The 17,095-nt window shown below is 39.5% G+C and overlaps 1 protein-coding gene across 1 annotated transcript; it reads left to right on the forward strand.

The window, feature by feature from the left end:
• Positions 1 to 309: 309 nt before the first annotated feature.
• lurap1 (leucine rich adaptor protein 1) lies at positions 310 to 16,877 on the forward strand. Its single transcript, XM_042417148.1, has 2 exons — positions 310 to 1,110; positions 15,208 to 16,877. Exons 1-2 carry the CDS (start codon positions 883 to 885, stop codon positions 16,111 to 16,113), a joined length of 1,134 nt encoding a protein of 377 aa, XP_042273082.1. The 5' UTR covers positions 310 to 882; the 3' UTR covers positions 16,114 to 16,877.
• Positions 16,878 to 17,095: the final 218 nt, after the last annotated feature.

Genomic DNA, 17,095 nt, shown 5'->3' on the forward strand with positions numbered 1-17,095 from the left:
GTTTTTGGCCCTGTACCAACCAGCTAGGATTGGATGTGCACATTATCCATCTTTTTTGCTTTATACATAAATAAAGTTGAAACTGAGTGTAATTTTGACATACAAAATCATAATCATTAGATAATAAGTTATCATGATTGTGAGATGCTTTATTTTTCTGGTTGCTTATTCAGAATTTCTTAAAAAATGAAATAAATACTTTTGCAATCAGGAAGGTTTTTGTTTTGACAAGAACGATAGCCCCAGTATTATTTTGATTTTGATACTGATAGCCAACGTGTTCCTTTATGCATGTTTTGTTTGAAGCTTTTACCGGAAGCTGCTTGATGTAACTCTGGCTGACTTGACAGTCTGGAGTCTCTGTTCCCACTCTGCGGTTGCTGCTTGCTGTCATCATGCAGGTGGAATCTGCGCAATGTAGCTCAGCGTAGGGATCTCCAACAAGACACATCAGCCTCACCGGCCTCCAGCGATCACACTCTGTGACGCTGGACTCTGGAGAGCGAACTGTATTTACCGCTGGAGAGGAACCAATCAACAAGACTCGGGAAATAAACAGCAAAATAGAGGATTTTTTTTTCATCTTAAACTTGATGATCATTAGTTAATTGAGATATAGCAGCTTCATTGAGATGATAATACAGCTAAATCAGTAAACACGGATTTTTCTCTGCATTACTCTGCTGGAATAATCATTCACACGTTGCTGTGTTGATGCTGTCAAATTGTTTTTCTCTCCTGGCGCAGTCCAACTCAGCTGGAGTCGCATATGATGCCATACAATCCTATAGGAAGTGACTCTCGCAGCTTGACAGGCAACAATTTCCAAGAAACGAAAAGGACGTAATCTTTGTCCTGCGGATTTCTTCGTTTTTTTTACGCATGACCACGACAATGGATGAAGGCATTGCTGCCAGCGAGACCATCCCAGATCTGAAAGACATAGAGGTGAAAATCGGCCGGAAGACCCCCGAGGGTTTGCTCAGGTGGATGCGGGAGGAGGCGTCCTCTATCCGGGGAGATGCCAAGCTGGCCACCGCGCACGATACCAGTAAGGATACGGGGAAGAAGAGTTTGGATGAAAAGATCAAGAAATTGAAGATGGAGATGGTAAGAATGTTGCACTCGATTGTGTGTGCGCGTGCGTGTGTGTGTGTGTGTGTGTGTGTGTGTGTGTGTGTGTGTGTGTGTGTGTGTGTGCCCGCGCGCGCGCGATGGCTCACACTGTTGGATGTGTGGCAGACTCCGTTTTCCAAGATGTGGCATTCGCTATTCGCTGACATCACCAGTATACAACACTGAAAGGTGAACAATCTAAACCTTATTATTCCCTAAACAGTGTTGTTGTGAATACTAACAGTTATGAGCAGATCAGTTTGTCATGACTCAGACATGCATGGTTGAAAGCATTGGTACAGCAGCACAGTCACTGAGTTGTACAACTCCTGAAAGCCTGGGCTATATTACTGTACTTAATGAAAAACCACACAGTACTAAATAACATCAAGTTTAATTATTTGAAAAAGGTTTCTGCTTTTTCCTGCTCCTCATTTAGGGTAATTTACAGATACAGAGAGATCTCTTCAATTTTCCTCAAGTGATGATCGCTATTAAAAGTCCATTATAAATTTTTGAAAGCCATTTCTTGTTCACCATAGCTATCAAATTCTTATTAAAGACTAAAATGTAACATCCCAACATTCAAAGTGCAAGGTGTCTGACAGAGTTACTGAACATCAGCAGACATGGTCATGTTTTATGAAAAAGTGACATCGTCCAGCCCTTTTTCTTCTCAGGTCCCTGCTGTGCACTCAAGAGTCTACCTTGCAACTCCCTGCTAAATGTTAACTTTCTTGTGAAATGTCCATAAAGGCTTCATTTCTTAAGTCAATGCCAAGATTTTCAAATCTCCGTTTTATTTCCTGTGACATTGCCATGGATTGTGCACTGCAGGACTGCACAAGTTTAAGATGCCTTTAGCAGTTATTAGTATACCAGGAACCCCACTAACCAGTGCTTTTTAGTTATTTATACTTTGTGCTTGCATATTATGATATGCTGATTAATTTTATCAGATTATTATTTTAGAGAGCTGGGATAGGCTCCAGCGCCCCCATGACCCTGCAAAGATAAGCAGTTATTGAAAATGGATGGATTAATGATGATAAACATTTCTCCTTAATGTTGTTTTTAACATTTGTCAGCATATGGGCACAAACTTACATGTTAACACAGGACTAGTTAATGCTTAGTTACCAGTTAGTTAAGCATTAATATGTGACTCATTAGTCCAGTAAGGACTCTCAGTGTGACCGAACTGGAAATTTATGGTGTTTTCTGACCTTGAGAAATCCATAGAATCCCTTTATTCTTTCCATAGTTCTCTTATTAATGATATTGCCAATTTATTAGAGTCTTTTTCACAGTTTTACAGTGTGTATGCTACTGTTCACAACAAATCAAGTTGTTACCAGTTCCAGCTTTGGCTTCTATGTTTATCATCAAGCATTTCTTCTGTTCTTTGTTTTTCTGTAAAGACAATGAAAGTAGATTATTTCGGTTTCTTTTTACGGTGGTTGATTTGTTCCATTGAACGCACATTTTTCTGTCTTCTTATTTATATGGACTCCCCCCTCCCACAAACAGCGTAGGGCCTGTAGCAATAATGCACCACTCTACAGTTGTTTTTTCCCTTCTGTGATCACGTATGTCATACATTCCTTTGGCAGATGCAGGCATGCACCCAGTTTGTGGTTGTGATACAGAGCACATGCACTGTCACCACAAGCCTCCCAAACAAAGCAAGTGGTCTTCTGAGAGAGTTGCTCCAAAACACATTGGTTACATTTAAACATCCAAAACACATTATCAGTTTGGTCACATGTTAGAAAATAGAAACTTATTTCACTCCAGGATTTGTGGAACCCACAGGATGCTGGCGGTGAAAATGCGATTTAGAAACAGGAGTCAGAGGAGTCCTAGAAAGGAAATGGTGCTCTCCTCACTGTAACCCAACACTTACACTCAGCAGTAGTTTTAAGAATTTTGGCCTTTAAATACAATTTGACCCTCTCAACACACCCTCTTAACGTCATATATCTTGCATTTACTATGTAATTTAGTTGAGTTTAATTCACACTTGGCATTGAAATCTTTGTTGTGTCTAGTGTACACCAGGCAAGCTCACATTAAGACTACTATAACAGTATGCACCATAATATTACAGTACTGCACGACTGCAATAAATTACCAGATGTGTCAGCATTAGACACATTAATTAATTAGTAGGCCGCCAGTAAAATTAGTGGGCAACAATTTTGATTTTGAAAAGGAATGACCATTTATAGCAAATGTTTATACATTTAGATTTGACTGAAAAGGCTCTGCTGTTTGAGGGAGCTCTCTGAGCAGCGACGAGGATCCTGCTTAGAGAGCTAATCCCTCTAACATACATAAACATTAAATCTTAGTTAAAATATGAAATACCACATAAGGAAGAGGTTGGGGTGGTGGAGAGAGCTGCAGCAGCACACTGCATTAGCAAGAGTGTAATCGGCCAACACATCCTCATCATTAAACGACCACATTGGCCGATTGTACCATGCGCCCCAGAGAGACCCATGGGAGCTTTTTGTAATATGCCGCTTCTATCACAGCTGTCCAAAACCATTACAAATCACTGTTAAAATATAATTATGTTTTATGGTGTGACAACGCTTTGATTAACGTCTCTTTGGGTTTAGGCACAAAAAACACTTGGTTAGGGTTAGGGAAAGATCATGGTTTTGGTTAAAATGATCACTGGGTTAAAGTTACTTCTTCCTTAAAGTTAGGCAACCTTCATCGTCATAACAACAGTAAACACCATGACAATAGTTTTTAAAAAGCTGTTCCGACTTGCGGTTGGAAACGGGAAGCGAACAGCGGTCAGCCCCTGCAGCTAAGTCCACTTTTTGCCATGTATCTATCTCGCCATCCACCCAACCCGCCACCTCGTATTGACGTCATCTGAACTGCGTCACTTCTCCGGGTCATTATTGCTATGGCCACTAGATGGCATCTGTCACTCAAACGTAACTATAGGTCGTTTTTTCCAGCCAAATTTTCAACCTATACTGTCATTTTTCCTTTGAGGACGGGCTGAATCCATGGTGTACACCTGCATGAATGTGATCGGATGTTTATCAGCCACACAGCTGTGGATGAGTCAGTGATTGTGAAGAACATTCACATCACAGCTGAGACCAAGTGCAACTTCAGTGCTCTGCCTAAACTAAGGCTATGCTCTATTTTTGAGTATTTTTTTTAAGCAAAAATGCCAGCTTCCAGTTTCGCACATGTAAATATTTGCCGGTTTCCTTGGTTGTTTGCAATTGTAAACTGAATATCTTTGGGTTTTGAACTATTTTTGGACAAAACAAAACATATAAAGACTCAAGAAAATTCCAGGAAACTGAGACATTTTTTCACATAATCTGATATTTTATATACGAAATGATCGACAGTTGAATGAATAGTTAAAATAATCATTAGCTGCAGTCATTATATTAGTCATTATATTGAAACACTACTGTATGAAACATTATCATATGGCAAGTTTTTATTGAAAGCATTTACTGCTATTGAGTGTTTCCCCAATTCTTCAAGCGTGACACTTCCATCCTCCATCAATGTCCATGCTGCTAGAAGTGGAGATAGAGGCTTTACACATCACATTACAAACTGGCACCATGGTGATGTGTTGATAACTCGATATGTATAAATATCGGCTATATTTCTGAAACACCAGTTTCATCAAAATTAGGATTCACAGAGGCCAATATTTATCCTCCAACATTTCTATGAGCCTATTAATTTCACAGGGAGCAATAAAAATTATTAGCCTGTCAAAAATGTGAAAGTTGTAGAGAAATGAACTGTTGTAACCTCCAGACACTGTTGTCAGCGAGTTCCAGAGTGAATAGTTGACCAAAGCCCCCAGTTTAGATTCCCAGAGCATCCAGAGAGTTTCTATAAATCTGTCAAGAGCAAAGGACCAGACTGATTTGTTAACAGTTTTACTCATTAATCAGGCCTACTGCAAAGGAGGGAGGATCAAGAGACAAGTGATAGTGATAAAGAGCCACTTCCTAACTAGAGGGGAGTGAAACTTCCAGCACAGAGCCAGGCTGCTCCTGCATGTGTGTGTGTGTGTGTGTGTGCGCTTGCTTCATTCATCTATGGGATTGGTGTAGTGTCGAGAGTGCAGAAGAGGAGTTCTGAACTTTGCACTTTCATCAGAAAGCTCTTCCTCTCTCTCAGCCCAACTGGTCAAGGCAGATGGCCGCCCACCTAGAGCCTGGTTCTGCTTGAGGTTTCTTCCCGTTAAAGGGGAGTTTTTTCCTTGCTGCTGTTGCCAAATGCTTGCACATGGGGGAATGTTGGGTCTCTGTAAATTAAAGAGTACAGTCTAGACCTGCTCTATGTGAAAAGTGCCCTGAGATAACTCCTGTTGTGATTTGGCGCTATAAAAATGAAGTTGAATTGAATTGAAAAAAATCTGCTTAGTAAGATGTGCAGTAATGCATGTGCAGACAGAGTGCCTGCAGAGTGAAGCTAAATGGAAAAGCTCACATGTGCATGCATTTGTGTACTTAATCTGGAAGTAACCCTGGATGTGTTTTTTTTTGTTGTTGTTTTTTTGATACTGAACACTTTCTGTCTAATTCTGACTCATAAGACACACAGACATCCACACACACAGGATGTTTAGCAATAGAGTAACATCTGCTTCTTTTTCTCACTTTTCATGTGTATTGGTGTATTTTGCTCTTGTGTCCCTCATTCATCTGTTACTCTACTGTATCTATAATCGCTCAGAATAGTGATGGTGGGCTGCAGCATCTGTTTACTGTAAGATCAAGGATGTAAGTGTGTGTGTGTGTGTGTGCGTGTGTGTGTGTGTGTGTGTGTGTGTGTGTGTGTGCGCGCCATGCTGTCACTGTGTCACCACCAGCAATGAAATGTTGCTTTGCTCCTTGTTAATTGTCAGGAAAAACAGGATGTGGTGCTGTATTTCTTGTTACACTGTACTTTATGTTTGACTGGAACAAACACGCTTAACGTGTATGTAAACTTCACCAGACAAAGACTTGTCACTTGACACATGCATCAGCCTGAATTACGACATGGGAGTCAAACTGAGGATTGTTGCATCTATTAAAACATCAAAATCTTACAAGATTTAATCAAGACTTTGATCAAGACAACAGTAGCACTCTGAACTCGCTTTTAGTTGTTTATTTCGGAGGATTCAATTTCCAGTTTTTGGTGACATCTAGCTCTTGTGCCTATTGTGTTGAATGTCAGTCACTGTGGGCAAAAGCCAAATAAATGTAATATAATAAGGCAAAATATTTTAAGTGTGCATTTGCCTTTCACATTTTCAGCTTAAAATCAGGTGAAATGATGAAGTTCACATTTCCGTTTAAAATGGCACAGCAAGACCAAAATTATTTCTCACTGCTTACCAGACTTTTTAACTAACTTCTTTATTGCTTAATCTCCTTAATCTTCTTAATTCAGTTTGTTTGTGATTGATAGATGTATTGCTTAGACCATAAAATGTGAGAAAATTATGAAAAATACCCAATTTCCAAATGTAATGTGTTCAAATAGCTTGTTTTGTCTGAAACCTAAAGATATTCATATAATGATGTGAAACAGTGGGGAAATTCCCACATTTGAGACACTGGAAAAAGCAAATGTTTGGCCTTTTTGCTTAATGAATGAGTTAAATGATTAATTGGTTGTCAAAGTTGTTGTTGATTAATTTACTAATTCATCAACAGGCTTTTTCTTTAATGTTGAAAATGCATCCTTTGCATCCTTTTTTCTTGCAGTAATATGGATAATAGGATAGAAGAGATGACTGACACATGTATAGAAAGTGGACGTCATTACTGGAAAGGCTTTTAGTGTTGATCTTCTTAGCTGTCTGATTTCTGGTTGCAGGCTGTCTGTGAATAAACAGACTTTATACATACACGCGTTTTCTTAACAGTTATGTCTTGACACAGTAGAGAACATTTTACGGCAGTGCGAACTGAAGGCAAATAAATGTTTTTATTAATGATTTTAGTGTTGCTGTTCATCTCTGCATGACAGTTTTAAAGCTCCTGTCTTTTGCACACATCTCCAGCTGTCTAATGGAAGACATGCTCTCCTCTGATCTAAACAGATTTACTGGATATAGAGACACTCCTTTCAAACCGCGGAAGACTAGCAGTCGGCCACACACACACACACACACACACACACACACACACACACACACACACACACACACACACACACACACATACACTGAAGGCATTTTTTTGTACTAGCTGCATTTTACTCATGATCAGCACCTGTATTTCAGCTATCAAAAGATATATACAAGGCGAATGCTGTTCCCCCTAGGTCATTCTCTCTCTCTCTCCATGTCTGCTTGTGTATCTCTTTGTAGCTTTCCCCTGTCACTTTCTGTCTCTGTCATCCACCTCTGGGAGGATGAATGTCAGTGCAAAGTCAGTTTTCAGTGCAGAGCAGAGATGAAGGGATTCAAAAACTAGTCTATTTAATCTTAGTCTTCCTCCTCTCTCTGGTCACAGGCGATCAATGTAGGACTTTTAGTTGCCAAAATGACCTGAGCTCCTTCATTCCTCCATCACACTCTTTATCATTTTGATGCATAAAACTTACCACTGAAGCTGAAAGGAATTCTCATATTTCAGGATTCCTCAGTTGCACCAGAGGAAAACCATATTGTGTTTTTTTCATACAGTAACAATCTATCATCCCACTCTCTTCTTACGTTAGAATGAGTCGTCTTATGTGTCTTGTGTGTTGAAACTGTTCTATTTTCTATCTAGTATCTGCTGATGAGATTTGGGCTTTATGCATCTTCTACAGCTATGCAGAAAGCAATTTGAACATTGTAAACCCGTAAAACATTAGTCTAAACATTGTAAATCTGTGAAAAGCAGTGTATCAAATTGAAAGCTTCTATTTGCATTTTTTGGGTAAATCAGGATTGAAACGTGGTAGAATGTTTTTCCAGGCTGTGTTGTAATTTCATTAAACATGTATCTTTATTTTGTTTGACTTTTACTGTGCCAAATTTCAATCTAAGACATGTTTTCTGGTTCTGAAAAGGAGAAACAGAATAAAAGAGAGGGAAGAAGGAAAGAAAAAACAGCTGTCAAATACAGAGACACTAAAAAGAAAATGAGTAGGAGAACAGCGAGGATGAGTGCATATTTTATGAAGCATTCAGTGGTGAATGCAGACAGATGGAGCAGTTGGAGGTTTATAGAGGGACAGGGCCGACCTTCTGTCTAATGGTGACTGCAAGGGCGTTGTGTGTCTGCTTGATTTAGATTGGGAAGGTGAAACGACAGACAGTGACACCATGAGAGAGAGAGAGACTGCGCCAATAGAGACGAGTGTTTATTTTGCTGGTGAATGTGAGCACTGATGTGTGCTTGTGATGTCTCTGCTGGCAGTGATTCAGCAGTCTGTTAGGTATGGCTGTGTGACATTGGGAAGCTGTATCCGCCACGTGAGAGAGTCTGCGTCACGGATCAGGCTTCAGCTGTACTTATGTTATCACAATCAAGACTGAATGTCTGTGTTTACACTCAGTTTGTCAATACATCTTTGAAAGTGCATTCTTACACCACACATTCCCACAAAAGAGAAGATGGATCTGATCAGATTCTGGAGCATCTTGATGCATAATTTAGCATATTACTGGGGGAAACTGGTCTACAATAACATGTAAAATAATGCTGTACTGGAACTTTGAGATATGGAGTTTGTTTTTGTACTACCAATATGCTATTTGAGGATGTGTATGTTGAAGAGAAATATCAGAAGAAAAAACCTTTTGAACTTATACCCACTCATTCAAACTACAGCAAAGGTAACAGTGTTGTGGATGTGATGGGAAAAGAGAAAATGACAGACCAGTAAAGTCGAAAGATTATTTACTGAAATAATGAAATAGGACAACTTGGCAGAATTGGACCTGCTTTAGAGTGGCTATAATTAATATTTGTATAATAACAGTGGATCAAATGACATGGTAATGTGAAAGGCGTCCCTCATAGTAACAAGCTGTCAGAAAGTTATTACCAGTCTCTGCAGTTCCTCTCAGCTCTGCAGAGCATTGGTTTGATTTTCCACCCTGCAACTTTGCTGTTTTGGTTAAATTTCACTGCTCACAGAGCATGACTTTACCAAGCATCAAACAGCAGACAGAAACAAGCTGCTGAACATAGTGAAGCATTTAGCAGTTAAAGGGAGAGATATTTATCTCAAGAGTCACCGAAGATAAAAACAGAGCTAAAAAAAGAGAGTGAATATCGGACTTACCCTCACCAGACAGCCAGAAACATGACTTCAAATGAATGTTTATGTTGTTCTGTGTCTGTTGGATGTGCGATTAGGCAACTGTTAACAAAAGAAGTTCACTATGTAAACCTCAAGGAAGAACCACAGTTAACATGTTAATATTAGAAATCACCTCCAAAGACTTCTTGCCTGAAATGTGTCGGATTATTTGCAGCAGCTGTAGGCCCGGTTTGTGCCTCTCATGTAATCATGTAAGCAAACATTCCACACTGTGATCCAAAGCGCTCAGTGCCATTCAAGCCACAACTTCCTCTGCCATGAAATCCAAATTGTGACAAAAATGTCCAAGGAAGTGTCCAAGAAAAACTACAATCTGAGAGAAAACCCAAGTCCAACAAAATATCCATAACAGTAAACATTCCAACGATTCTGATGTTTTTGTGAGTGCTGGCGCAGTCTTGGTCTCAACTAGTTCCTTCTGCTTTGAAATAGATGGAAGATACCTCATTACATGTATTCAGACATACATGTGAGGGATGAAACTATTTATTTTCAGTGTTGATTCATCTTTTTTTTATTTTTCCAGTTAATTAATTGATTGTTTACCCCATGAAATTTCAAAAATAATGCAGAACACAACAGCAGATCCAAAAGTATCTTCAAGTCACTTATTGTAACTAACCAATGGTCAAAAATCTAAATGTATTAATTAAAGCGATACAAAGGTAAAAAAGAAGCAAACAAATCATCTTTATTAATACTTGTAGTTTAATTAAATTCACTTCACTTCAATTCATTCACTGTTTAGTTAAATATTGTTTGCAGTGTACATACATGACTGAATTTAGCGGATGAAAAGGCAGGAAAATGAGCTTTCCAGAATCCTGTGGATCAGCCAGAAGGTGCTTGGCCTTTTGCCTGAGCAGGAAAACTGAAATCTGTTTGGCTGTATACTGATGGCAACAAAAATGAAAAAAAAAGATGATTAATGGTGTTTCAGTCCTCAAGGCTACACAGTCCTGGACATCCATCCCCCCACTCTCACCCCGACTGCTGTCACATAAAAATCCATTTGGCCCCAGTTTGACCTTTTTCATTTGTCAGGGTCCTCTCTGTAATGAGTATGTTTTGACTTCATTGTATAATTAAAGACCATAATCAGTCTGTAAATAATGAAAATAATGCAGTGGAAAGAATTTCCTCAAGGAACAGCAGCAGCACACAATGCAAGACACGATTGGCATTCATGCTGACTAGAAGGCTTTCCACTGTTGGCACAAAGACGGGCATGTAGACAAAAAAAAGAAAAGAAAATTATTCTTATTAGTCAGTAACAATCAAATATTGTCCCTACATTGATTTCAAAATAAAAGGCATTGCTGTGACCACAAGCAACTGTAGTCATGCATTTTAGATGATAAAATAAACTATTTTTACATTTGTGTTTCTATTATTTAATGTTTTTTAATTTTTTATTTTACACTTCTTTCCTGGAAACTGCATGATGATAATTATGCTTTTGCAATGGTTATATATTTTGGAGGAAAACACCAAACACCAACATGATTTTCTTTCACATAAATGTTCACAGATCATTACCCTAAAAATCAAAGTATGTATATATTTCAGAGGCTAGTCATAAACTGCCTTTTAAAATTGATGAAAATTGTCAAATTTTTGGTGTCTACATGTAATTGTTGATACAAATTGTTATGTTTGGTTCAGGTACAGTACCATCAGAGATTTTTCCTAAATTGTGTTAAAATGCAACCGTCCCACTAAAGAATAATTTACAGGATCTATCCTCTCAGCAGCAGACGAGTGGAGCTCACAGCTTCGTTAGCGTTGTGCCACCTCAGCGCTGACAGGCATGGAGCTACTTTTACTGCCACCCTCATTACGCACTCAGTCTCTTCCAGCTTCAAACCCTCAAACCTCAAACCTGAACCCCACCCCTCATGTCTGCGCCTCAGGATGCCAGGAGGTTTACAGCCACACACACACTAACACACACAGACACGAAGCTGTGGTTGTTGATCTTCTTTTTGTCCAGCGCTCCTCCCTGTGTGGATTTATCATATTATGTTTGTTTCATATAGAGTGGATAGATGTTTATATTTATATCCTCTTTTCCTCACTCCCTTCATTTATTTATCCTTCATCACATGTTGGTAGAGCTCTGTCTGCCGGTGTAACTCAGTGTTGAGTTTGACCTTGCCATGAGCCGAGCTGCACAACATTGACCACAAAGCTCACACCTTTACTTTCCTGTTAAACGATGTCCTGCCTCATCTCCTGCTACAGGTGTCTTTTCTGCTTCTTAGCTCATGTCTCTGTGTACTTGTATTAATCGTTTTGGGGACAAACATCTGTTCACACAGTCACATTGTAGTGACTCATCCCCCATCTATCACCAAAATTCTGATCCCCACAACCTCAACCATACATATTATAGGATTAAGGCTTGGTTTTTGGTTGAAATTAAGATTATGCATAGGTTTAGGTTTGGGTTTGGGTTTGGGTTAAGGGTTGGGGTAAAGCGAGGTTATGGTTTAGGTTTGTGTAAGCCTGCAAACATTTAAGTCCTCACAAGTCACTTACTGTGAACACATAAACAGCACATTAAAGTGGTGCAAGGCATTCAAATGGTGCTTAAGCTAATCATGAAGGCCCATATTGACATTAGCTGTGATGACAGTTTGATACGGATAACATAATTGCCTGCGAATAATAAAAGTCAAATCAACTTTATTCAACATGAGGATGCAGTATCATCTAAATCGGTGGTTCCCAACCTTTTTGAATTGTTAAAATGAAGCACTTTTGATCCCCTTTTATGGCCTGTATATGGACATGAGTTGTGAGCTGCTCAACCAAAGATTGCGTACACATTGTCAGAGGTGAAAGTAACCAATATTTTATGAGAAAAGTTAGTAAAAGGTCACAAAAAACCATTTTATGACTTTTCAGATTTATCTTGGGACCGCTTGAGGGGATTTTGACACCCTGGTTTGGAACCACTGATCTAAATCATCCTCCTACTGTGTGGCTTTTTTAACCACAGTGGGCCGGATACTTAGAAAGACAAAGGAGAGACATTGAATTGAAGTGGACTAAAAAATGTGCCAAGTAGTTTCACCCTGCAGCCAGCAGTGTTAGCTGTTCTGAATGGTGACTGGTTTATACAAAGGTCAGCCACCACTTATGCATTCAGAAGATGTACAAGAGATATTTTTTTTCCTTACATTTCTCCATGTTTTTTCTTGTAGATGGTAGAGTCTCTTGGCAGGAAGGTTTTAACAACACTGATGGATAATGACAGAGCTTTATAGACTAAATCCGCAGTGAAGCGTCAGTCAGCTTAAGGCACAACTAACATCATGCAGACCCAACATAAGTAGCTTGGCAGGTTGGAACAATCAATACGTTCCCCTCCACTGTTTTATTGACATGACCTGGAAGGTCATAAGGACCCCATACAGGAAAAGAGAGATATGCAAAGACTCCAAAAGGCCAGAGAGTAAAGGTCTTACTGGCTTAAGGTCCCTTCACTTCTACCTGCCATTGGTAAAAATGTTACATATGCAGGTTTGACCATTTTTAAACATTTTTTGCTGTAAAACAATCACTACACAATCTATAAGAATCATATATGCTGTAAAATATACAGTTTATAGTTTGTATATGAACAAGCAGTGGTTGTGTATTTTGTCTGACAGTGATTCATATGGCTGTGGCACTTTATATTTCTACTCCACTATGTAATGATTCATACACATTAACGCAATAGCATTAACAATCTACTAAAATCTACTACTACTACTATCTCTACTACCAATCTACTATATATAATAGTAACCTTCTTTTTCTTATTTCTGTCTTTTACATCCATCTGTAAGCTTTTTTCCTCTACCTTCACCTTATATGTTTCCCTATTTTTAGCACTGCAAAACCTGCCAGCTGCTCCTAACTGTTTTTCCAATTATTTCCAATTATGGTTAACTGCCCAATAGTGTAAAATAGTTTAGATTAGACCAACTATAAGGTTTCTTACAAATTAATGCAACAGCATTAATAACCTACTAATATGTACAGTATATAATAGTATAATATTTGTCCCAATTTTCTGAATTCACTACTTTTACTTCTAATACTCCAAGTACATTATGCAAATCTTACATACTTCTACTTGAGTAAAGGATCTGAATGTTTCCTCCCTAAATGCTAAAACATACTTTTATGTTTCAATTTATGTTACCCTATAATCATAAATGTGACTAAACTACAAATTATACAAAATGTACAAGATACATTGTTTAAGTGTAATTGTCCATGAAACCTGTCTGAAAGTAGCCATAATCATGTGACACAAAATACACAAACATGTTATAGTTATATACGCTGTTTTTAAACTGCATATTTTGCAATGTATATGATTCCAGAAAACAGAGTTAGCCTTGAGAAAGAGTGATAGACAGTGGAAAGAAAAAACAAAAACATTATGTAGAAATACTGAGAGAGACCAAAGGTTTTAGCTAAGAGAGAAACTGGTTATCTGCAGAAAGGTGTGGATATCATCAGGCCCAGCTTTGAATGTTGATGCCATATATCACCTCTTGGCCCTGCACTTCACCGCAGACCTCTGGTAATGTATTCTGGGGAGGAATTTTTCCATGACTGCAGCCATCTTTTTCTTTTTACTCACCATTTAGCTTTTTTTTCAACCTCCCCCACACACACATCACATTATAAGCAGCAGTGGCTGTTATTTCAGATTGATAATCACTTTATTTACTTCTACCAGATGACATCATGAATAAATAAATCTTTGAGTAGTTTGCACCATTTATTGGGCATTTACACTTCAGTTTAAAGCTTTTCCAATGGAATTTAGATTTTTTAGATCTAAAATGTGTCAAACTTTCCACTGTATTACATTTCCATCTCTCAACAGCTTTTCCTGCAGTGTTAGTTTTAGTTTGATTTTCTTGCTAACACTTTTAAACAGCTTGATTCACAACTTACAGTATGCTTTCCTAAATCTTCTTTGTCTTAGTTCTGTCAGTCTCTTAGTTTTTTTCATCTACCTTCCCCTTCTTCGTTTCCCCAGTTTTAGCTGTGCACATTCAACCTGCCAGCTTCTCTTATATGTTACTTCCTATTATGGTCATCTGCAAAGGTTTAATAGCTCTATAGTGAGATTTGCACTTGTCACCGGAGCCAAAGCTGAATGCTTGAAATAGATATCTGCAGTGTCCTGGTGGTTCCTCAGTGTGAAGGGATTTTCATATAGTATGTGTCATATATGAAAATGCTTCTATTTTCCTGCTCCTTAGACAAGCAGACAGTGAAGGACAGACAGCTGTCTTCTTCCCGGTCGAGCTGACCTGGCTTTATGATTGTTGCCATAGAGACAGTGCCAAAGTAAACAATCTTAAAGCGATGTTGTGACTAGGGACAAGATCGCCTGGGCACTGCAGGAATAACTGAGAATAACTCAGTTAACTCTTTTCCCTCACATTTGCTGTGGAATTACACTGGGTCTACACCGACACTTTGAAATGTAACTGCTATCTCCTTGGTCCATCAAGTTTGTGTTTATCAATTAATCTTTTTGCATAAGATATCCACATCTCCTGGAGTTTCTGAATTGATGAGCTCCAGATTTCAATAACACTCAGGTTCAGAGTTTGTCTGCTTCTTACATGTAACTTTTTCTTTCCTATTGAAAACTGCAAACTATCAAAATGTAAACATAATAAAAAATAATCATAACCAACCAACAAACAACTTCACAGTTTCCTGTCTCTCCTTTCTATGTCTGCGCAGGCCCACTTGCGTTCGGTGGATGTGAAGATCCTGCAGCAGTTGTTGGCAGTCCACGAGGGCATCGAGGCGGTGAAGTGGCTGCTGGAGGAGCGCAGCACGCTGACGAGCCGCTGCAGCAGCCTGACCAGCAGTCAGTACAGCCTGGGTGAGGGCCCTGACACTTCCTGGAGAGGCTCCTGGAGCAGCCTGCAGGACCCCAACGACAAGCTGGACAACATCTCTATCGGCAGCTACTTGGACACCCTGGCGGATGACATGGATGAGTACTGCCCCTCCAGCTCGGAGTCGGTCATCTGCTCCTCCACACCACTGGTCTTAGAGGCTGCTGCTGGGGGCCGGATAGCGGGAGGCCCCGGGGCCATGGTTACTGCGGCTATGACTGGAGTGAAGTCTATTGGTGCCGGGGCTGGAAGTGGAGTTGGAATAGGGATTCGGGCCGGGGTAAATGAGAATGGAACTGTGGCTGGAAATGGGACAGAGGTGAAAACTGGACCTGGGACTATGGTTATCAGTGCTGTCATTGGGACTGGTATTGCTGGGACTGGAACAGGGAAACCAGCAATTCCTGGCAGCTCTCCTAAAGCCAAGTCTGAGGGGTCCAAGCAAGATCCTGCAGTCTGGACCAAGGCTGCAGAGACCGGTAAGGGAAGCCTTGTTTCTAAGAACAATACTCTGACACAATCCATTAAGGCTAATGGCATCCTGGAAAAAACAACTACACAAACAGGCAGCCCAACCCGCCCCTGCCTCAGCGAGAAACTGGGGACGAGCCAGAGCCCTAAACTCAAACCTTACAAAAATGGAAAGATTGACTTGGATACTTGCAAAATGAACGGCAAAATGCATCTGGAGTACGACGCGCACTGGCGGTGGGTGCAGTCACAAGAAGATGTGACTTTTTTGTAAGAGGGATAATAACAGAGAGAGCTAAAGCCACTATTGACCGCTCCCTCTGTAATATCAAAGACCAGATTGCTGAAGGTAGAATGAACTGCTGTTGTGAAATGCACATAGTGAGGCTTTCCTCGTTGAAAGACACTGGCTTTGAAAGACAAAGAATAACGTTTTGTTTAGTTGTTCCCTCCTGCGACTGCACTAACTTTCTATACAACATTGATGTCAGTATTAAGGTGGATGCACATTACAGGATTTTGACCATATTTAGCCAAACAGGGCTGCCTCACACAAACTTAGGAAAATCAATTTTAAAATCCTGTCATAGTTTTTCTCAGGGTCTTTCTTGGCATTCCCTGATTTTTTCTTTTCCTTTTCTTTTCTTTTCTTTTCTTTTTGTTTTGTTTTATTTCCTGTATAAATAAAGCACAGATGACCTGCCGGAGAGCTGAAACATGATTTCAGATTGTTTAACATAGTATATCAAACAATGTAAATTAGAAGATTTGAATTTTGATTTGACCTCCTGCTGTTTATGCAGAAAAACAATTTCCCATAAACCACATTTTCTCTACTTTCACTCACTCCATTATTAAAACCTAGGAGCACAACAAAGATTTCTGGTCTCCATAAATAATATTGCTCTGGGATCTCCTTAAAGAGGATGTATCATGCATACTTCCTGGTCTGTATTTTTCATCTGGAGCTCTACTGGAATATCTTTGCATGATTTACAGTTCAAAAAACTCCTCATATATCTACTGGCTCTTTATGCAGCCTCTCAGTTCAGCCTCTGTCTAAAACAGGCTGTTTTAGCTACTGTCTCTTTAAGGCCCCCCTCCCGTGGAGCTCGCTCCGTTCTGATCGGCCAGCTTCTGCAAGTTGCCCCTCAGGAGACTTCCGGTGGTTCTGGAGGCTACGTAAACAAACCATGAAACAAACTATAATAGCAGGATTTCACTTCTTATTCTTTACTCTAAATGGAAACTTCTCA

This window comes from Thunnus maccoyii, chromosome 7 (genome assembly GCF_910596095.1).
Source record: "Thunnus maccoyii chromosome 7, fThuMac1.1, whole genome shotgun sequence".
In the NCBI taxonomy this organism is placed as follows: domain Eukaryota; kingdom Metazoa; phylum Chordata; class Actinopteri; order Scombriformes; family Scombridae; genus Thunnus; species Thunnus maccoyii.

Coding starts and splice junctions, on each gene's coding strand:
- lurap1 (XM_042417148.1), top strand. CDS start 883: ATGACCACGACAATGGATGAAGGCATTGCTGCCAGCGAGACCATCCCA. Junction 1,111..15,207: donor AGAAATTGAAGATGGAGATG/GTAAGAATGTTG, acceptor ATGTCTGCGCAG/GCCCACTTGCGTTCGGTGGA.